At 42.0% G+C, this 24,119-nt stretch overlaps 1 protein-coding gene, 1 long non-coding RNA gene and 1 pseudogene across 2 annotated transcripts in view; all 3 read right to left on the minus strand.

Annotated features, from left to right (window-relative positions):
• The window catches only part of LOC136482737 (uncharacterized), a 251,724-nt gene that overhangs the window by 213,043 nt on the left and 14,562 nt on the right, over positions 1 to 24,119 (minus strand). The window lies entirely within an intron of this gene.
• On the minus strand, positions 730 to 16,219 carry LOC136483927 (uncharacterized; annotated as a pseudogene).
• Positions 16,926 to 21,023, minus strand: LOC136482735 (magnesium/proton exchanger 1). Its single transcript, XM_066479931.1, has 10 exons — positions 20,814 to 21,023; positions 20,407 to 20,543; positions 19,822 to 20,247; positions 19,541 to 19,716; positions 19,143 to 19,261; positions 18,875 to 19,029; positions 18,524 to 18,648; positions 17,886 to 18,102; positions 17,661 to 17,790; positions 16,926 to 17,577 (listed from the first exon to the last, which is right to left on the minus strand). The coding sequence occupies exons 3-10, from the start codon at positions 20,204 to 20,206 to the stop codon at positions 17,280 to 17,282; spliced, it is 1,605 nt and encodes a 534-aa protein (XP_066336028.1). The 5' UTR covers positions 20,207 to 20,247; positions 20,407 to 20,543; positions 20,814 to 21,023; the 3' UTR covers positions 16,926 to 17,279.

Raw genomic sequence — 24,119 nt, forward strand, 5'->3', positions numbered from 1 at the left:
TTGATATTTTCTTCTCTACTATATCTTTACCCTTGCTATTCATCTCTACCTTGGTGCTTATTTTAAAGTCTTTGTTCTCATCTCCACTCCTTGATTTGATATGCTTTTAGAACTATTCCTCATCACCTTCTTGTGAAATCTGAGGATGAGTCTTAGGATTGTTATCCCGAGTATAATGAGGACGATAGTATCACAAGTTGAGTCAATGATTGAGTGTGCACCTTTATTGTTTTGTTGAACTGTCATTATGCTTATGCTTGTTTTGGATTTTTGTAATGATTGCAATGATCTTATTGGGTGTCCCCACATTTTTATTTAGCTTATAGGCTTAAGGTATAAGGATTAGTGAAATAAATAGTGGGGTTTTGGTTTTCTTCTGTTTTCCCTATCCTGTCTTTTCGGAGCAGTCTGCACTCTTCGGCTTATATCTCTATTCTTGGACAACCAAAAATCATGAGAAAATTCTGAACAATAGTAGACATCAATATCTTTCTCTGAGAGGAAGAATCATCCTGATAGCTATTTTTGTTATGGAGATACGAAAATCACAAGCCGATGCATCTGTGCTGTTTGAAAGCCAGAACAGTTTCTGTTGTGCACTAATTTCGACCAAGTTAACTAAGGAATTTGGAAAAGTGTTCTATAAGGACGTTGTGGAGAATTTTATAATCTTTCCAACGGTATAAGCTACAACTTCAACGGATTAACATAATGAGAGTTACAGCCATTTTACGATGCTGCTATTTTATGCTCGCGAGGAATTTCAGGTTTCTTGTTCTTGCCCATCTTAGGGTCTAAAATGCATACTGTTTTTGTCTCTTGGTTCAATATGAACAAAATGAAGGCACGCTTAGTTGAGTTATTGGTATAAAAATCTGCAAAAGGCTAATAGTTAAAACAAATTTAAACCAATATCATTATGAGGCCTATGTAAGTCATCTTACCGATTTGCATCTTGAAACACTGTATTCAATACCAGGCCATTTACGTATGGACTCTTTTAGTTGTTCCACATCTAACTTTTTACAGAAGTTTGGATGTCGTCCAAAATCAATAATCATCTAACATATTAAATCAGCATTACAAATTAGTTATAGAAAACATTGAATATAACTTAATGAGTATATTAAAAAGAGCAAATGTTAGATCATCACACCCAAAACTGCAAGTCTAGATAATGCTTTGATATTGGTCCTTTGATTTTCTTCATCTGCTGGATGTAATCTGACATGTTTTTTTCGTATGAACAAATTGAAACATTCATGGTCCATGGACTCGATCGTCCTTTAATATGTGTTGCAGTTTCTGAAGAGTCAAGCTGATGGAATATGGCTTGGTGCTTTGTATCCAAATTTTACTGTAAAGGATAAGGAAAATGAAATTGATTATGTTAGAAATTGACTTTCAGTTTTACTAATAAATATTGCTTTAAAATAAAAACTTACTTTAAGGTGTCTGCACAATTAATTGATTTGATATAGTCACAAAGGCAGCTTATTAACTCATGTCCACTTATCTTTGAAAGAACAGACATCAATGACTGGTACTTCGTTTCGCTTGATTATAAGTCTGATGATTTGAATTCCTTTTGAATCTCTGGATTTTCCAAGATGGTAATATCATTGAAACTATCTTCAGCGGCAAGACTTTGTTCAATACTCTGAATCATTACTGCTGTATTTGTTTTCCAACATAATAGTATGCCGGCTAACTTGTACCTAAAATGATTAATATTTTCCTGCATGGTAATAATCGATATTACCACATGTCCAGTAATTTAATAGGTTATCAACTTATTATATTCACCTAAGGAAAGTAATATATGTGCCTGTGTAATATGTTGAGAAAGTGCTTCTCTAGTCCAGTATTCCACAAACTTGAGCATGAATAGACCACAAGATGAACTGCAAAGTTATAGAACATTGAGTATTAAAAAACAAATCTGTACACATATACATTATAATTTTATAGTCTGTTATACATACCCGTCTTTCTGGATTGGTTCTTCTAATTGTTCTTTGACTGTCCATTTAGTGACGTCAAGGTCTTCCCAATTTTGGACCACATTTTCTTTTTTTATAATAATGTTTAAATGAGATTGCAGACCTTCCAGCTGTAGAAATACATAGTATTAGTAATAATAAAGAATATAAAAGGTGGATCAATGTAAAACATTTAAATAAAGTGTAATGCTGCAATGGTAACTTACTGTAGTTCTGAGGTCATCTCGATTGAATTCCCAACACAATGAGTCAAGAACTTGTATCTCACACTTTTTTGCATGCAGAACAGCTAAATACCAATGTGTGTTCTTGATATTTATTGGAAGTAGAACCTAATGATGACAATGAATTAGTCTCAGATATGTAAAAAACAATACAAATGTATTAAACTAACAGAAAATTAAAATATGGAAACGTATGTTACCATGTCATGGGTTAGGTAATTTTCAACGATCCTTGTAATGAAGCCTCCATCTTCATGTACGTACTCTATGTTTGCCATCCCGTTTTAGCAGTCCGGAGTTAATAGGATTCTCAAAGTATACCTTAACCCCATTTCTAACTTGTAGATGTGCTTGTTCCTTTAAACAACACATATATGCACTTATAACCTACAAAAAAATATTGAAATAACAATAAGATTATACTATTTATAAAACAAAGAATTATTTATATATTAGATAGAGATATTTTAAAGCACATTGGTACACTTACGTCGTCATTCAAATATTTAACCGGGTCTAGAAGACATGACAATTGATCTTGATTGACAAAAATATCATCTATCTTCACAAGTATATCAATGACCAAAGATGACTCTATTATTATTTGAGCACAGAAATCATTGTCGGTCATTGTATAATCTGCAAGTAAAATAATTTTTTTTATATAACTTAAAAATTAAACAACATTGTGACAAACTATATGTAACAATATAATTAAATACCTTGTGGAAGTTCGTCATACGTTTGGTCATTTTTTATTTGTTGTTCAATTTCTTCTGGATGCTTATTGTCAATCTTGTGTTCATTTGAATCCATAACAATACCCAAATCAGTCTGCAAAAGGTAGAAAAAAAACAAAAATTTCAATTCATAGAGTAATTTCTTCAAATACTGTGAAAAGAAACGTGAGGAATAAAGATTAATTTGTCTTATGATTTATGATTTTCTCGTTTCCTTGGATTGATCCCAATAACAGACATTTTCTTTTTCAGAGGATATATAATTATAGCTAACACCTATGCTTTCGTCACACTTGTCAATGTTTATAAATCAAAGCAAAAAAGCCTGGCCATGGACTTCAAGCATAATGTGATGTTCTTAGCAACTGTCATATTTATATGTCATATTGTCATATTGTTCATGTGGTACCTGATGTTGAACCTGGTCAGCAGCACGGAGATGCGTGTGTGGTCGGCGAGACTTGTGCTGATTCACCTTGTTGTCTGTCGCTCTATGTTTGGTTGGTGAGGGTGCTGATTCGTTGTGTCGTTTCATTACTCACTACTACAGAATGGACTTGTTGTCCCGGGCGGTAACGGCCTTTAGTCCCGGTTACCGCGCCGGGACAACGATCCCGGGACTAAAGGTGGAACCTTCAGTCCCGGGTCATCGAGCCGGGACTAAAGAGGGACCTTTAGTCCCGGTTGGTGTTACCAACCGGGACTAAAGGTCCTCCAGCCGAGCAAACCTGGCCGCACCCTTTAGTCCCGGTTGGTAACCCCAACCGGGACTAAAGGTTCCTTTTCTTTTTCTTTTTCTTTTATTTAATTTGTTTTCAGTTCAGTTACACATATTTGTTTAATATATAATATGTTTTTATGTATGTATTCTACGCTGCTAATATAAATACATGCACGCATATAATTACATCTAATTCTCATCTCGAGCATTATTATATTTGAATAAAGTATGAAACTATATATATTATAGATATATATGTATATATACAACACTTTCATAATCTTGTTCTCGAAAATAACGATATCAATAAACATTTAATTTACATCATTAGTTCCTTAGATCAAAGTAGAACTCGCAGTTGGGATTTAGCACTTTTTCTAGAAGATATCCTGCTATTGACTCTTGAACTGCTTTCAGATGGTTTTTTTGCATGACCCTTCGTTTCAACCATTCAGTCTTGCATTTGAAATAAAAGAAAAAGTATTAATACATATATATATATATATATATATATTCATTTAAAAATAAATAAAAAATTGATATATACGTACTCTTAGGACATCTTCAGGAGTTCTTCTTATGTATGCAGTGATAAATTCACAAACGTAGTATCCACACAAGTTATTACCTGGTTCCTGCCGCAAACACCACTGTACGAGAAGAAGATTATTCTCATCATCTCACACATAAATTGAAGTACGATATAGTAATTAAACACGTGGGGAAGTATATATAGTACTACTTACTGGTATTTCAACTACATTAAGTGGTGCCTTGCAATCCTTGAGGTGTTGCCGAATAAACTCTTTCCAAACCCTATGCGACCAATAATGTATGATCGTTAATAAATTATGGCAAAGTCTATTCAATAATAGTTGTGCGCGAGAGATCGAAATTACCCCTGGATAATGTCTATCATATCTTGGTATAGTGCTCGCTCTTTTCTCAATGAGTCCAAGATTACTAACTAACTTGAGTTTAACTCAATGACAATGAGTATCCAGTGAAACCTGCATTGGTTTATACACACAAGTACATGCATATAAGTTGTATTGATATTACATAAAATGTGTAGACTACATTATTATTAACACTTACTCAAAGTTGTACGGGAAAAGTATTGTTGTCTTGTCGTGCTGCTTCACGAAGAACTTCATGATATTCGTCTGTGCTTCAGATACCCAGTGGTCCTTGACAATAATATCGGTTTTGAATACGATATAAGGATCAATGAAGCCAACACTGGAATCTTGTATTCTTTGGAGCTCTGACATCTGGAATATGTATATAAATATAAGTTACATGTGAGGATAATTATATACACGTACGCATGGAAGTGAGTTTATTAAATAAAAGTAAGAATCACTTACAAACAAAAGGAGCTAATGATTGATTTGTCCAGAGCGTCCAAGTGGAATAGTTGATGCAATTCTTTGAAACTAATATGTAAGATGTCATCTCCACGGAAGTAATGATGGTCTCTAAATCTGACAAAGATCCACTGCTCACCCCTGCCACACGCCTGCATGTACCACTTATTGAGCAAGTACATTTGCGTACCCAATTCATTCAGAGCCGCAGGGTTGTATAGACTTTTGCCAAATTTATAAGTCTTCCAGGTATCAACTTCCAGGTTCTAGATTGGAGCTTTGCCCGTCACTTGATCCAAGGTTAAACCAGTTTGTTCAAAAAAATCATTAAGGTCTTGAACCGACACTTCTCCAGAGTTGTCTAGTCGATAGACTTCTATGTTGGAACCATATTGATTAGCAACAACAAGATTTTGCATTGGTTGCTTCTGTTCTCCGAGCTGTGGGACATCCTTCCCTAATGCTCTTTTCCTTTTCTTATGTGCATCAAGTGACTTCACGAGGAAGCGGTCATAGTCTGATAGTGGTGGTGGCTTACAAACTTCAAGCATCTTTTTCTTGTGAGCTTCGACCTTCTGCCTCAGCTGATCTCGTGGTATGTAAAAGTACGACTTCTCCTTAAGCTTCGCTTGTCTCTGCTTTTGGATATCTATAAAAAAATCTTTCACTTTTTTGCCTTCTTCAGCTGCTATTTGCTCATCAGTCTTTTCAGGAAGTATTTCTTGAGAAATAACTCTTTTTTGTCTTCTTTGCCGCTGGGACCTTAGACGTCTTTGTAGTGCGTCGCTGTGGAGGTGGTGGGGGCGGTGTTGGAGACCGGCGTGGAGGCGATGAGGCCGGTGTTGGAGTTCGGCGTGGAGGTGTTGGAGATCGTTGTGGTGGCGGTGGGGCCGGTGTAGGAGTTGGAGATCGTTGTGGAGGGGATGGGGCCGGTGTAGGAGTTGGAGATCGCCGTGGGGATGAAGTCGTCTCGCCCCCCGCGACGCTGTGATGAGATGGGGAATGAATGATTGGGCTAGGCTGGGGGGAGACCCTACTACAAAAACAAGTTATGGTCAATTATTTTTGAAGCCAATATAAAATTAATGGAAAAATAATATTTCATTCACTATCATTCGTACCTAGGGTGAGGTAGGGGAAGCGGTGGCGCCCCAGGAATGATGATGAAGCGTTTGCGCCATTGAATAAATGTCTTCTCTGCTTCTCCTAGTGTCTTCTCCCCATCACCGCCTTTAATGTCAAGAGGAACATTGCTGTAACCTTTGAGCACTCTATCGATCGAGACGCTAGCATATCCAGGTTGAATAATTGACCCATGGATTCTTGGTGTCTTCGTTCGGTCTATTGGAGATACAACCCCGATAGCCACCATGATTGATGCATTATTACCATCTGGAATGTGCAGCTCACATGTTGTTAGAGGCTCGGTAATGTCATCAATAGGGAAGCACAACCCAGCATCACCTTGAATAACTGGCAGCTCCGTGGAAGCACAACTGCTTTTCATCTAACCAACGGGGCTAATGGTGACTCCCAGCGTCGATTGTATTTGACTCATTGCTAGCTGCACTTGCCTCTTGATCTCTTCCTGCACTCTTGCCTCAAGAGATTTTTCTCGTTCACGTGATTCAAGCAATGCTTGTCGTGACTCATTAACAAATTGCTCCAATACATGGATTCGGTCTGCCTCCTCATCCTTCTTTCTCTAGCGGCTTCTGTAGGTATCCCTGTCTGCTAGGAATGCTTGTAGCCATGGAACTGCCCCATAGCCTCTTGTTCGACCACCGTGTTCGGGATTCTCTAGGGCATATGTCAATTTATCCTTTTCTCTGTTGGGCTTGAAAACACCACTATCAGCTTCTTCCCTAGCACGAGCTAGTCTCTGTGTTGCTCTCTCAATTTTTTGGCCAAAAATTAGCTTGCCAGTGTCTGGGTCTAGGCTTCCCCCATGAGCGTAGAACCAATTCTTCGCACGTTGAGGCTAGTTCTTCTCTATTGTTTCAGGTATGATTCCCTTGGCAGTAATCTCTGCTTCTAGGTTCTGCCACTTGGGAATAGCACTCCTATAACCACCTGATCCCATGCGATGATGGTATTGCTTATGTCGGGCATTCTGTTGATTCCTCATCACACGTTCCTCACTCTCTTGAGATGTCTTGTATTGTACGAAGTCATCCCAATGGGACTCCAACTTGACAAACGCCTTAGCATTGAAATTCGGCGTTTCATTCTTCAAGATAAACTTTTTATACAATGTCTTCTTCCAACTCTGGAACAATGTTGCCATCTTCTTCATTGTCCAATCCCTCACTAGCTCCTTCAAAGCATCATCTGCTTGTAATGTGAAATGCTGAGTGATATCTCTCCAAGCTAGGTTCTTGTCACGATCAGATACAAAACTAACATTAGGAGCGGATATCTTCTGCTTCCATTCACGAGCACTAACTGGGATCCTATCCCTTACAATGAACCCACATTGATTGACATATGTCTGAGCATGTGGTCCCAATGATTTGCCGGTGTCGGTGTCGAATTCTGATATTATGAAACGGCCCTCTAATGGCTTTTTTGGCCCTCGGACTTTCCTACTCTTGCCGGTGGTTGATGTAGATCCAGAGACCGGCTACATGAGTAGAAACACAACGATTAACAACAAATATACGTACGTATGCATCTATAAGAGATGATAGATAATCGAATATACCTCGCCAGTATTTTCTTGCGCGACAATTTGTTGATCTTCAACCACCGGCATATTTAGGATATCATTATAATCAGCAAAGTACTGACTCGTGTCATCCACATTGGTGCCGGCGTCGATAATATTCGCCATTATGTCATCATTCAAGTTATCATCCGGAGCAGCCATTTGTATCTTCAAGATAACACATAGATATATAGAATTACTATGGCACATAACATAAGTACATGTGATAACACATATAGAATTACTAAATCCAATTAAATATAATAACACATAATATTTCATAAGGATAAACAATAATAAGGAATAGGCTTTGGAATCGAATAAAAAACACTTTTGATCCAAAAAACATGGAAATAAGTACATGTATATATACATATAGAATGATACAATTTTCTCTCTCTCTCAACACATGGAAATAATTAAGTACATGTATATATACACATAGAAATAATTAAGTACATATATATATATGTATACATATAGAATCTCTAGATAGAATTAATTACTAAATCTAATTAAACCTAACATATATACATAGATAGAATTTTACTAAATCAAAATTAAATCTAACACATATAGAGAGAGAGATAGAATAATAATTACTAAATATATCAAAAACTATAATAAAAACTATCTAAAAAAACTATCTAAATAAAGTAATAATTAAATTTTAATACATTTAAATCTAATTAACATATATCAAAAACTTTCTAAAAACTAAGAATAAACTACTAATTAAATTTTAATACATTTAAATCTAACATATATATCAAACACTACCTAAAAACTATCTAAAAAAACTATCTAAAAAGTATCTAAAAAACTATCTAAATAAAACAGGCTATGGATGCATGGCCATGCATGCATGGCGGCTCGCCGTGCTGGCCGGCCACGGGGCCGAGCAGAGCCGCGCGAGGACAACGTACGGCGGAGAATCGACGGCCGCCGGGCGGGGCTCGACGACGACGGCGGCGCGGGCACGGCAGAGACAACGATCGAGGCCGGGCGGGGGTAGACAACGACGGCGGCGCGCGCGGGTGCTGCAGAGACGACGAGATCGATTCTAGATCGAAAAGTAGAAGATGAACCAGTCGATATATATAGGCCGGACCCTTTAGTCCCAGCTGGTAACACCAACCGGGACTAAAGATCCTTTAGTCCCGGCTGGTAAGCCGAACCGGGACTAAAGGTCCAACCCTTTAGTCCCGGCTCGGCTTACCAGCCGGGACTAAAGGATCTTTAGTCCCGATTGATGTTACCAGCCGGGACTAAAGGTATTTTTGGACGGGCAATTCCGCCCACCCTTTAGTCCCGGTTCCTGGCCTGGGCCGAGACTGAAGGCCTAAAATTTTTGCAGCCCGCCAAAGTGTTGTTTTTTCATTAAGGATTGTAGATCTTGATGAGCTGCTCAAATGAGACCCAAAATGACCTCAGATGAAAAATCTCTGAATACCAAGTTTGATCATCTCAGTAAGATCTACAATTGTTACATAGCTCATTTTTCCATTTGAGAAAGTTTTATCAAACACTAGTCACAAATCCTTGATTCTCATATAGACTTTCTAAAACTATGTCACACACTTGTGAAATTTGAACTACATTTTGTTCAAACTTTCTCAAATAAAAAAATGGCCTATATAAGGATTGTATATCTTGATGAGCTGAACAAACTTGGTATTCAAAACTTTTCAATTGGAGACAATCTAGGGTTCCGAAAACTAGTTTGTAGGCGTCGAAATTTAAAAATCACAAATTTGAACCGTCCAAACTATCTCAAATGGAAAGTTGACCAAAACAACAATTGTAGATTTTGATGATTTTAACAAACATGGTACTCAAAACTTTTCAATTTGAAGTCATTTAGAGTTCAGAATACTAGAGTCAAAGTGTTGTTTTTTCATTTGACCAAATTTGACTTGCTCAAACTTGCTCAAATGAGACACTAAATGACCTCAGATGAAAAATCTCTGAATACCAAGTTTGATCATCTCAGCAAGATCTACAATTGTTACATAGCTCATTTTTCCATTTGAGAAAGTTTTATCAAACACTAGTCACAAATCCTTGAATCTCATATATACTTTCTAAAACTATGTCACACACTTGTGAAATTTGAACTACATTTTATTCAAACTTTCTCAAATGAAAAAATGGCCTATATAAGGATTGTATATCTTGATGAGCTAAACAAACTTGGTATTCAAAACTTTTCAATTGGAGACAATCTAGGGTTCCGAAAACTAGTTTGTAGGCGTCGAAATTTAAAAATCACAAATTTGAACCATCTAAACTATCTTAAATGGAAAGTTGACCAAAACAACAATTGTAGATCTTGATGATTTTAACAAACTTAGTATTCAAAACTTTTCAATTTGAAGTCATTTAGAGTTCAGAATACTAGAGTCAAAGTGTTGTTTTTTCATTTGATCAAATTTGACTTGGTCAAACTTGCTCAAATGAGACATTAATGACCTCAGATGAAAAATCTCTGAATACCAAGTTTGATCATCTCAGCAAGATCTACAATTGTTATATAGCTCATTTTTTCATTTGAGAAAGTTTTATCAAACACTAGTCACAAATCCTTGAATCTCATATAGACTTTTTAAAACTATGTCACACACTTATGAAATTTGAACTACATTTTGTTCAAACTTTCTCAAATGAAAAAATGGCCTATATAAGGATTGTATATCTTGATGAGCTGAACAAACTTGGTATTCAAAACTTTTCAATTAGAGACAATTTAGGATTTGCATCGTTGTATCATGCGGGCACAACAGTGAATTTGTTCTTGACGTATGACCCTTGGTTATGATCTTGTCGTAACCATGGAGTGTCTTCATCATTTAACATGATGCTTGGATCTTTCTTCACTATGAAGGGTGGAATTCGGACATTTCTTTCATAATCTTCTAACATGTCTGACTTGTCTTCAATTCCCACTATATTTATTTTCCCAGAAAGAACTATGTGGCGCTTTGGCTCATTGATCATTGAGTTGATGTCTTCGTTTTTTCCTCTCTTTGATTTTGTAGACATGTCTTTTACATAGAACATCTGACTCACATCGGCAGCAAGGACGAATGGTTCGTCTTTGTACCCAATATTGTTGAGGTCCACTGTTGTCATTCCATACTCTTTGTCGACTGTTACCCCTCCTCCGGTCAGCTTCACCCATTGGCACCGGAACAAAGGGACTTTAAAATTAGGTGCGTAGTCTAGTTCCCATATATCTTCTATGCGGCCATAATATGTTTGTATATTTCCATTTGGATCTGTACCATCTATGCGAACACCACTATTTTGATTGGTGCTCCTTTTATCTTGGGCAACTGTGTAAAATGTATTCTCATTTATCTCATACCCTTGGTACATGAGGATATGCCATGATGGTTGCCTAGCCAACAAATACAGTTGCTCATCAATATTGTCATCGCCTTGACATTCTTTTCACAACCAACCACTGAGACTTTCCAGGTGCTGACGCCTAATCTAAGCTTCAGTCTTCCCTGGAAACTTGGATCGTAAGAACTCCTTATGTATCTTGATGTACGGATGCACCAATGACGAGTTCTGAAGAACTGTGTAGTGTGCTTTATTGAAATAATCATCTTCCATGCCAATATATGTTTTTTTCCTAAAGTTCCTTTACCACTGAGTCTCCCCTCGTGTTGCGATTCGGGAACGCCAATCGGGGCAAGGTCAGGAATAAAGTCAACACAGAACTCAATGGCCTCCTCTGTTCCATAGCCCTGGGCGATGCTTCCTTCAGGCTTAGAATGGACTTTCACATATTTCTTCAAGACTCCCATAAACCTCTCGAAGGGGAACATGTTATGTAAGAACACAGGTCCAAGAATACTAATCTCCTTCACCAAATGAACTAGGAGGTGTGTCATGATATTAAAGAAGGATGGAGGGAACACCAACTCAAAGCTGACAAGACATTGAACCATATCATTCTGTAGAGTAGCTAGTTCCACTGGATTGATTACCTTCTAAGAAATTGCATTGAGGAATGCACATAGCTTCACGGTGGCTAGACGTACATGTGGAGGTAGAATTCCTCTTAAAGCAACTAGAAGCAATTGCGTCATAAGCACGTGGCAGTCATGGGACTTTAAGTTTAGGAATTTCTTCTTTGGCACATTTATTATACCCTTTATATTGGAGGAGAATCTCGATGGGACCTTGATGCTGCTTAGACATTCGAACATGCTGTCCCTTTCTTCTTTGCTAAGCGTGTAGCTAGCAGGACTTAAGTAATGACATCCATCATCTGTCTTCTCTGGATGAAGGTTGTCTCGTTCTTTCATGCCCTGCAAGTCCTGGCGTGCTTCAAGTGAATCCTTTGGCTTCCCGTACACACCCATGAATCCTAACAGGTTCACACAAAGATTCTTTGTCAGGTGCATCACGTCGATTGCGTTGCGAACCTCTAGGACTTGCCAATAGGGTAGCTCCCAAAAGATGGACTTCTTCTTCCATATGGGTGCGTGTCCCTTAGCATCTTTGGGAACAGATTCGCTGCCTTGTCCCTTTCCAAATACTACTTTCACATCCTTGACCATTGCGAGTACATCTTCTCCGGTTCGGTTATGAGGCTTCTTTCGATGGTCTGGCTTACCTTTAAAATGCTTACCTTTCTTTCTTACTTGGTGATTCAAAGGAAAGAATCGACGATGGCTAAGGTACATGACCTTTCGACATCTTTTCAAATATATACTGTCAAGGTCATCAAAACAATGTGTGCATGCATTATATCCTTTGTTTGTCTGACCTGAAAGATTACTTAAAGCAGGCCAATCATTGATTGTTACGAACAACATTGCTCGTAGGTCAAAGTGTTCTTGTTTGTACTCATCCCAGACACATACACCTGGTTTGTTCCATAAAACTAGAAGTTCTTCAACTAATGGCTTCAGATAGACATCAATATCGTTGCCAGGTTGCCTCAGACCTTGGATGAGGATCGGCATCATAATAAACTTCCGCTTCATGCATAACCATGGAGGAAGGTTGTAGATACATAGAGTAACTGGCCAAGTGCTATGACTAGTGCTCTGCTCCCCAAAAGGATTCATACCATCTGTACTTAAGGCGAACCTTAAGTTTCTAGCCTCATTTGCAAACTCTAGAAATTCCCTATCTATCGCTCTCCACTAGGACCCATCAGCTAGGTGTCTCAGCATATTGTCTACCTTACGGTCTTCTTTATGCCACCGCAACAACTTTGCATGGTCTTTATTTCTGAACAAATGTTTTAAGCGTGGTATTATAGGAGCATACCACATAACCTTGGCAGGGATTTTCTTTCTAGGACGTTGTTCACCCTCGACGTCACCAGGATCATCGCGCCTGATCTTATACCGCGCTGCTTTACATACTGGGCATTCATCCAAATTCTCGTATTCATTGCCATGGTAGAGGATGCAGTCATTAGGACATGCATGTATCTTCTGGATTTTTAATCCCAAAGGGCAGACAACCTTTTCTGCTTCGTACGTAGTGGTGGGCAATTCATTTGGCTTCGGAAGCATCTTCTTTATGAGGTTCAATAAATTCCTAAATGCCTTGTTGGATATACCATTCTTTGCCTTCCACTGTAGCAATTCCAGTGTTGTACCTAGTTTTTTTTGCCCCTCTTCGGCCGTCGGGTATAGCAACTTCCTATGATCCTCAAGCATGCGCTCGAACTTAACTTTCTCTTTTTCACTTTCGCATTCTTGTTGTGCATCACAAATGGCATCGCCAAGAGCATCACCGAGATCATCTTCTGCCGCTACCTCTTCTTCATCTCTCCCCATTGTAGTATCATCAAAGGCAGCATACTGAGCAATAATGTCATCAATGTCTAAATCTTCTCCTTCACCTTCTTCCATCATGACCCCGTTTTCTCCATGCTTAGTCCAACATATATAGTTTGACATGAAACCTGACTTAAGCAAATGTGAATGAAGACTCATTGAGCTTGAATATTCCTTTAAATTCTTACATATGGCACATGGACAGCACATGAAACCATCCCGCTTATTTGCCTCAGCCACACCTAAGAAATAGTGCACACCCTCAATAAAGTCTTGGGAGCGGCGATCGGCATTATACATCCAATGGCGTGACATAATCTGCATTACACGACAAATTATGAAAACTTTGAACATAATTAAGTATTTTATTACACAACATAGATGACACACACACGGTTGATTAATTAACTAAGCCTGGCTACAACGTAAGCAATCCCAACTATCACTAAACAAACTAAAACTACAATGCACTTCAGTAACATAATTATTTCGTGATCATACGCAACTAAAATAGACAAATCATTCTTCTGTTGAATATCAATAAGCTTCTCCTGCTGGCTCACTGCCTCATCATCAGCAGCCGCTACCTCAAGCGCACCCAAATTCTGCACGTATGTAGCATAATCTTCCTCCCAGTACCAACCACGCATCCATTGCTCTCCCACTGAAATTAAAGCCAAAAAATATTTAGTCAAAAATATTCAAGAAAAGCAGGTCAATTAGCCATAATTATAAAATGCGTAAGAAACTCACATCGCGATCCGGACACTTGTAGAAAACACAACCCTTGTTGGGTCCCTGTCTCTTGACTCGGTACTCCATCACAATCTTCTGCTTACACTTGCCGCAGATAATGAGAGGGAGTTCTGGCCTCAGTCGTTTCGCAACCGAACGAGAGGCCGAGGATCCGGTACCAGTTGTCATCTACTTTCTATACTTATTTTTGCAAACTAGTGTAAATTTCATATTTTCTAAAACGATATATTTAAACAAAACTAGTACGGATTTCACATGTTTCAATAAATAACCATCCGTACTAGTTGACCTTGCTTACGTGATCATCTCGGCCAGCATTTCTCCACTGGACGGCACCGTACTTGGCCAAGGAAGAGCTCTGATTCTACAAGAAAGGGAACACGGTCTTCCACGACCGTTGCCGCTCTCCCTCATAGAATCAAAGTTCCTCCTTGACGTCCGTTACCGCTCGGCAGAGAACATGTTGGCCGAGCTGAACACGGTCCGCAAGTTCAACTAGTACGGATTTTCTATAATTTTCTAACTATTTACCAAGTTTTTTATTTCATGGAAAATTTAATTCTAAAAAATAAAAGGCATGATTTCTAAGTAATTCATTTCATGGAAAAAATAATTCTAAGTGACCTGCTCGATATCGGCGAGCTCGCGGACGTTTAGGTTGCCGAGGATAGTAACATTTGTAGATGACATTTGTAGGTCTGAAGTTATCAAATATCCATCAAATTATAGCTCAAAAACATGTTTCAATAAATAACCATCCGTACTAGTTGACCTTGCTTACGTGATCATCTCGACGAGCATTTCTCCACTGGACGGCACCGTACTTGGCCAAGGAAGAGCTCCGATTGTACGAGAAAGGAAACACGGTCTTCCACGACCGTTGCCGCTCTCCCTCGTAGAATCAAAGCTCCTCCTTGACGTCCGTTACCGCTCGGCAGAGAACATGCTTGCCGAGCTGAACACGGTCCACAAGTTCAACTAGTACGGATTTTCTACAATTTTCTAACAATTTTCTAAGTTTTCATTTCATGGAAAAATTAATTCTAAGATCACGTAAGCCACCGGGGACGAGGATGGCGCGTGCTCCAGCGAGGACGAGCGAGGCGTGATTTTGATGAACTAATTTAACTTTTGTTTATCCAAACATATATGCAAATCATCATGTGATTTTGAGCTAAAAATGACATATAAAATCATAATAAAGTCCAACATATAAAGTTACACATGCATCTACATCGCAAAATGAGATAAGCTACTGATAAAGCATAAGAGGATTAAGTTTGTTACCTCCAAAATCGAAGAGCAACACCAATGTAGGGGGAGAGAGTAAGAACAACAGCAAGCTGGGCAGTGAGTTTGAATGGAATGGCTCGGGCTCGGGGAGGAAGAAATGAGCTGAATTATAGGCCGGGATAATTAGTCCCGGTTAGGGGGCCAAACCGGGACTAAAGATTAATCTTTATTCCCGGGGTATCACCCAAACCGAGACTAAAAGCTTTAGTCCCGGTTGGTAATACCAGCCGGGACTAAAGATCCCTGCCCCACGGACGACCGTTGGGCAGGGACCTTTAGTCCCGGTTGGTATTACCAACCGGGACTAAAGGGTCCTTTAGTCCCGGGGGCAAAAAAATGCCGATGCTAATGCCAAATTGGGACATCGTTCTAAAGTCTGTTCTCTAGTAGTGCCTCCCCCACTTCTGGATGCTGGCGTAGCCACCTGCTGTAGTCACCTGCTACATCTGTTGGCCGCGCGCATGCGCGTGAGAAGCAGAGGGGGCGCGAGCAGGGACTCCCCACATGCAGTTGAGCGGCGCGGGTGGCGCAGGCCCCGCGTAGGCGGGCGCGGGATGCAGGTGCATGGGGAGAGACGGAGTGTAGGCGCGGGCATCCGGGCGCAGGCGCTAGCACTGCCCTAATCAATTTACGGAGACTGTCTTTGTAAATGGGTCAACTGCCTCTAAAATTCCCTATCTTTAGAGACATGGACATTTTTTCATCACTATTATAAATAAAAGATATCCTCTAAAATTATTTTTGTAGTAGTGAGGTATATTATATATTAGAGTTTCCCAGTGGCAATACGTTCTCCAAGAGTAAAATACATTGCAGAAATTGTTGGCGCTCACCATATTCTGCACATTGAATACGACGAGTGTGCGACTATCTGTATCTTTGTCTGCACAGATGAGTAACCCAGTTACAAAAAGTTCAGTTTGTATCTTACCCCGTACAATTGAACACCGAATTTACAACAGTTCTGTTTCTTGCGTCTGTATCTCTGCAAGCTCATATTACCTGCAAGTTATATGGTTTCCTATGGTTGTATCATGGAAGTAAATACTACTGTAGGCTTTCAGCTTGTGATAGCTTCCAGTTTTCTTCACCGAGAAGCGGTACTCTTGTTCATAGTTTAAGAAGCTTTAAAAGAAGCCGTACTGAAAGGATCCTTTGAATTAAAGAGTTAAAACTTGAAGTATGAAAACTTGTATTCGATTTTTTTTTTCTTTTTCCTTTACCTAATACAAGAATTAAGGATTCTATATCCTTATACAGTCACAAGCAAAACATATGAATGTGAGAGGCGGCCTACGTCCAATTAATTGTTGATAATCCATAAAAATGTAGTACTGATGAAATGCCAACGCAACTGAAGCCTCCATATTTACATGTTGTATGATTGATTATACAAGTCACTGAGTTTGAATCAATATTTAAGAGTGATATGCAACTGTTTTTCCTTCTTTCTGGGACAACAACTTCCACTATACTGTACAATATATTGTTGACTTCAATAACCATGATATAGAACAAGCCCTCTATCTATAATCCCTAATTCAATGACCCTAATTTTCGCCACAATAGGCATTTTCTTTGTGGATATGAAAACCAATAGTAACAATAAAACTAAAAACTGGAAAATTGAAACCCCACTACCTTTGTTTTCCAGTCTATATTATTCCTGAAACTCTTAAAGAGGAAAATACAACAAAAACAACCCAAAGGATCATGAAGTAGACTGATGTAACCCAAGCCCATAGCCTAGGGCCGCCAAGCTCAGCACCGAGTATAATGCGGCGCAGAACCAAAACCATTATACATCCAAATGATGTGGCAAAGAAGACTAGAAGAGAGAAGCTGAGATCAGCAGCATTATCTATGTACAATGGTTCCTGGTAAACGAAGAAGTTGTACACTGTGTCAATCAACCATGGAACACCAATGCCAACATATATGTTCACCGAGTTACTGAAACAAGGGAATTTTGTCAGTTTATTCAGCTCCAGATTGAGGAAATGGAAACGGTAACAAAGGAAATGGCAGGAATGAACCTGCAGGTGATGTTGGCTATTGCAGAGTCTGCAGTGACTTGACGCTCAGCAGCTATCTTGCTGGCAACTAGATCTGGCCATGAGGTTCCAGCAGCCAGTGCTGTGAATGCAATAACATATGGACTTACTCCTGCTCAAAACAGAAGATTCTCATGTCATCATACATGTACATAACATCTTGGTGAGCAGATTGAACATTAAACATGTGCTTGAGTATGTTCTAACCTGTGACGCAGCTTATCTGATCTGTAAGCTTAGTAACACCATAAGCAATACCACTTATGAAGACCAGTGAGCATATAAAAGCAATCCAGCCATGTGCAATGTGGTATGGGGGCACAAAAGCAAACAAGAATTTCCAAGGCGCAATGATCAAGTTCCAAAATATTCTGGTGAACCTCAGGCAAGCAGAATCCATCTTCCTTGACTCAGGGCTCTCCAACTGCATATATTGATAAAATCAATTGCTACGCCAAAAACAGAAAGTTCTTAACATTGGCTCAGTTTTAAGATTTGACAAAATGACTAATGTTAATATTACAGAATTTTCTCCTCGCTAGATGGGAAAAGGGAGTGGATGAAACTATTTCAACATAACTGTGTTTGGTAAAACAAATTTGTCTCAGCAGCACTTAGAAATAAGTTCCTCATTTGTATGTAAAACAGAAGCGTAGAACATATTTCCCAATCCATGTACCACATAGTTATGGTGTCCAGCATATTAAAAAGTTCAGCCACATCTGTCCCATTAAATGAAATGAATTCTCTAAACTTCTAATATTGTCCTAGGATCCTAGCCAAATGCAAAAATAGATGACTAGCTATTCAATACACATAAAGAGACCAACAATGAATCAAATTACCATTGAAGCATCAACAAATTGTTGCCACCAAATAAAAAGCCAGGACATATCCTCTTGTGTGTTCTTTACAACTTGATCAATTGTTGACGATCCTTCAATATCCATTTGTGGAACTTGACTGTACTCTAGAGTACAGATGTCGAAAACATAGAAATGATTACTTCAAACAATAAATACAACAAATATATCAGTAGGAACCCCCCAACCCACCCCACCACACCACCTTCAATGCTTAACTTAACATAACGTGAAAATAGGTAATTAATCAATCCACTGCACTTGGTTGCATTCACTGATGCACTATCGTTCTATCACTAAGGATAGATATTCGAGAAACTGGAAAGCCCGTACCTGCATTGTGGTAGGAATGTCCGGAGAATACTTCTACAATGCCATCATTCCGATCAGCACTTATAGGGAGTGTCTCACTAATGCCATCACAGTTGTGGTAATCAACAGAAACATCTTCTGGTGGAACCCAATCTTCAGGCCTCTCACCTCTCACACTGATTGCAGCAGATTGAACTAAAAACATAAGCTACATATGCCTTAAACTGTACTGCACATGACCAAGAGATAAGTTTGCAAAAGAAAAGGTAATCAGGAATTAGGATCGTACAATGGAATTGATACAAATGGCCACCGTTTATCCTGTGCATATGCATGAAGCAGAAGCAACCCATACTGCAAGACTGTCAGCAATGCCTCCCAGAGGGTGATCACTTTAGGTGTCCACACCTGCACGCAGTGCAAAGTATTCATTGGTACCAAATGCACTTGCATAGCAGAATTATTTTGTATATGATAAAAAATTTTGAACTTTGGCTGATGATATCTCATATCTCTGAATACTTAGTCAAACAAACAAAAAGGATGTATAAATTCTTCATAACTACTTTTGTAGTATTATAGCCTTATTAGATTTTATAAAACACATTAGTGTTAAAATATGTGTTCCAAGCCATGGCAATGTCCAGGACATCAATAATTGTAACCAAGCTGTATATTACGACTTACCTCTAAGATAACATAGAGCCAAATATATGCCCAGAAAGACCAGACGAGCTCAACTAACCAAACACCCAAGTCGGAGATCTTTTTCTTAGACCCTGCCCTTGGCATAACCACACAGACAGCATGGATTGGAAACAGATCAAACGCCGCTGAACCAACAAGTGTGCCAGGACCCAGACCTGCAAAATCCCAAATACCAAATCACCTATCACGCTACACTTGAAATACATATCATACTGCAAAAGTTCACCACCAAGCCAATTATTTAATAACTGTAGTGGTACCTCCTGCTGTCAGTTCACCCAGATTACGGATCGCATCGATGGTGGCCAGGGAGATCTGAGGAAAGCTGGTGCCGAATGCAAGCAGAGCAATGTCCGCCACGGCGTAGTTCCACACCTTCTCGTGCTTCACGACAGGCGCCTTGGTGTGCGGGTCGACGCCGACCACCACTTCCCGGGAGTGCCTCATGATCTGCTCCATGGATTTGAAGAACCGGGCGGTGATCGCGGACAGCCCGATGAAGCAGTACGCGAGCGCGACGGTGTAGAGGGAGGCGCGGACGCCGTTGGAAAGCAGAGTCTCGCCATGGAACAGCAGGTAGGTGTCACTGTCACACGACAACGATGGAGGAGGAGGAACAGCACGCACCATCGCGATGTTGGACATCAGATGAGACGAGAGGTTGAGAAAAGTGTTCTAGCTGGTTTCTGTTGTATCACGGATGACACAGGTAATTAATCCATCAACAGAGTTTTGGCAAGAAAAATGTTTCTACTGAAGCAGAGGCGGCATACCGCCATGGCAAAATCGCGCAGATTCCGCTGAGGCCATGGGGAGCGAGACAGGAAGAAGGGACAAGAACGCACCAGTGGTCCAGTCCAGTCCGTGGCCGGAGTCGAGTCCCCACGAACCACGGCAGCCTCCTTCTCCGCCGACGGCGAGGCCCCGACGCCCGTTGCTCTGCTCCTCTGTATGGTATCCAATCCAATGCGGCGCTCTGAGACTGCAGATTAGAGAGAGCGAGCGCGTCAGAAGGGGGTCCAGATTGAGGCACAAAGACTGCATATTGACGAAGCCAATCGATAGTACGGATTAAAAAAAAAGTTTCCATTTTTACAGTAGACGACAGATCATTCCCAACTTCTTGGCGAGGCAAAAGAAAAAGGCGCCGAACAGAAAAAGGCGACTAATCGCATCGCATCCCAACCGGAGACGAAGCATCCAGCCATCCAGGAGAGGGACCGCGGAAGAGGAATGGGCGCGGGCGGCTTACCAGTACCAGCAGTCAGCGGCGGGTGGACGGGTTGCAGCCTCGCCGGAGCCGGGCGGCCGGGATGCGGCGCGGGACCCCCGCGGCGGCGCACGCGAGGACGGTCCCGCAGATCCCGCGCTGCCGGTGCTAGTGGGGACCGGTGACGGAGGCTACTGCATTTGGGAGCTGAATGCTGCCGCTGCTTCGGCCACACCAAACGCGCGCACACCAACGGCCCGTTCGCTGGGGCTTGTTGGACTCGTAAGCTGTACTTTTTCAGTTAACGAATAGTATTTTTCTCTCATATTAAATTAGTCAATCGTACTGTCAGTTATGACTTATCAGTCAAACAAGGCCAAACGAACATGGCGTAAATTGATAGTGACGATTATAGGAGTATTAGCCTGTGATAATATGTGAGGTTCATGAATCCCAGTCGTCTGAGGTCACTCTCTCGGGAGTACACACTATTAATGCAAGAGAAAATTCCTTGATTGACATTGAAAACTATAACAATCTCTTCATTGCCATTCAAAATTATATGTTCCCTTCATTGTCATCAATTTTAGATTTTCTGTTCCCTCGTTGCCACTGCTGTTACAGACTGAGTCACGGCGTGACTTGCTCCCATACCCGACATCCAGACACCATCACAGGGCTGGCTTGGGGTCATGGGCTCGACGTCGCAGGGCTAGAGCAGGGTGGCGTGGAGAGGTCGGTGGAGGCTCGACATCATGGCACGGCGTCGAGGTGGTCAGGGATGTCGAGCGCGTCAGCGTGGTTGGCTCCGAGGCGGACGTGACGAGTGCGGTGGCGTTGCGATGCCGGGGTGGATTGCAGTGCCGACGGGGATCCCGTGACGCGACGGCTCCGGGTCGAGGCGGCTTGAGGCGAGGAAGATGTGCTGGTGGTGCTGGAGCTCGGAGCTGCTCGGCGTAGAGACACTGACGGCAGCTCGGTGCAAGGGACGCCGGTGCTCGTCGACGTGGAAGATGATGAGGCCGACGGTGGTGGCGTCTTCCACGAAGAGCAGCAAGGCGGCGGTTGGAGGTGATGGCGTGCCCGGCGGAGAGCAGCAGGGCGGCGGGGTGGAGCTCAGCGTCACGGAGAAGGCTCGGACGCTGCTCGAGGATGGTTGCACTCGCGTCAGCGTGGCCCACGACGTCGCGGCGGCATCGAGGCAGAGGCACGACGAGGCTCGGCGCGGCGCGACGTTCGGCGAAGAGGACGACGACGTCGCGGGCTCAGGATAACGGACAGAGCACCGGGCGGTGGGGTTCCTGGCCATCGTGCTGGCGAGCGGCTCCAGGAGGCGGCTCGGCATGGGCTTCGCCATGGCGCGGTGCAGCTGCGAGGAAGAGAAGGGAGTGGTGGCGGGCGCTGGGAATGGAGAAGAGGAGCGGCGGCAGCTGCTATTCTTATAGGCACCGCGAGCTAGGGTTCCAAGGTGAGGCGGCCATCTCTAGCGTCCGTGCAAGCTCCGGGACACGCGGCGTCTATCTTAGTAGCCTGCCAGCTATGTACACGTTGTGGGATTGAGATTGAGATTGAGATTCCGTGGGGTATGCTCTGCCCCGGCGCGGTGGCAACTCGCAGCCGCACCTGGTCACCGTCGCCACCGGCGGCGATGTGCAAGCCCAGGGCCGGCTCCGACGCGTTGGTGTCACGGCCCGCAGTCACCCCTTCTTCCCGCCGCTCCTCCTCATCCGCCTCCGCCAAGCGCCACCCTACTGCGACTAGGGTCTCCTCTTCCTCCCCCTCCACGTCGTACTCGGGGGCAGGCCCGTCCCCGTCTGGCGCCGGCACGGCCACGGGCACGGCCAGCGCGCAACGGCGCGGCGCCACCTCGTCATCCTCTAGCTCCTCCGCGTCCTCCGGCCGCACCTCCCTCGCCGCGGCGCACGCCCCGCTCCCAGACCCACCTGTCCTCTACCCGTTCCAGGAGCTCACTGCCGCTACCAACAGCTTCCTCGCCAAGCGCGCAGGGGGTGCCTCCTCCTCCACCGCCTACTGGCGCTGCTCCCTCCGCGGCCGTGACGCGGCCCTTTTCCAGCTCCAGCGCCGCCCCGGCGCGGTGGCCGTGGACGCCGCCGCGCTAGCCAGGATCGGCAGGTACCACCACGCCAGCCGTCGGTGTCTCTACGCCGAGCAGCTCCGAGCTCCAGCACCACCAGCACATCTTCCTCGCCTCGAGCCACCTCGACCCGGAGCCGTCGCGTCACGGGAGCTGCGTCGGCACTGCAATCCACCCCGGCATCGCAACGGCGCCACCGCACTCGTCGCGTCCGCCTCGGAGCCAACCACGCGGACGCGCTCGACATCGCCGACCACCTCGACGCCGTGCCATGATGTCGAGCCTCCACCGACCTCGCCACGCCACACTGCTCTAGCCCTGCGACGTCGAGCCCATGACCCCAAGCCAGCCCTGCGTTGGTGTCTGGACGTCGGGTATGGGAGCCAAGTCACGTAGTGACTCAGTCTGTAACTGCAGTGGCAACGAGGGAACGGAAAATCTAAAAGTGATGGCAATGAAGAGAACATGTAATTTTGAATGGTAATGAATGGATTGTTATAGTTTTCAATGGCAATCAAGCAATTTTCTCATTAATGCAAATGCAAACGGGACGACTTTGGAAGGTACCTGTGCTTGCACCACTACCAACAAGTTAAGGTTCATCGCATTTACATTATTTTGCATGTGAAAAAAGATTGTAAATTTGCAAGAACAAAGCGTATAAGGTCAACGGATTTCGTTCCATTGTTGTAGGTTTCTCAACAAAAGATAGTGATGCTTGCGGTACAAAATTTTGTCTTTCAACCCGTCTACAATAGTGAGGGTCTGTTTGGATCTACTGACACCAAATTAGAAGCTAAAATTAGTACCAGTGAATCTAACTAGCCTACTAATAAACCTGCTAATTATCGGCCATGGGATTACTAGCTATTACCATTAGCTGATTTGAAGTGTATATGATAATAGTTCATATGCACGTTCAACTCACTATCCTACGACCACCTATTATCAGGTGGATCTAAATAGCCTCCTATTAAAAATTAGGTAGCTCAAAAATAACAGCTATTACTATTAGGTAGCTAATTTTTAGTGGTGATGGATCTAAACATGTCCTAAAACCTTGAACGGTTCTATAATTTGTATTGTTTCGGACAATAACTCATCTTCGGAACATATTTTTGCCAATACGTGTACGATTTTATTAAATTATGTTTCAAGATTAATCTATACTTCCCAGGACTATCTCATTGTATTTAAACTGAACATTTGCGAAGTTATTGGTAATTAAAGTGTCAAAGCTTTAACCTAAAATT

This window comes from Miscanthus floridulus, chromosome 9 (assembly GCF_019320115.1).
Source record: "Miscanthus floridulus cultivar M001 chromosome 9, ASM1932011v1, whole genome shotgun sequence".
Taxonomy (NCBI): Eukaryota; Viridiplantae; Streptophyta; class Magnoliopsida; order Poales; family Poaceae; genus Miscanthus; species Miscanthus floridulus.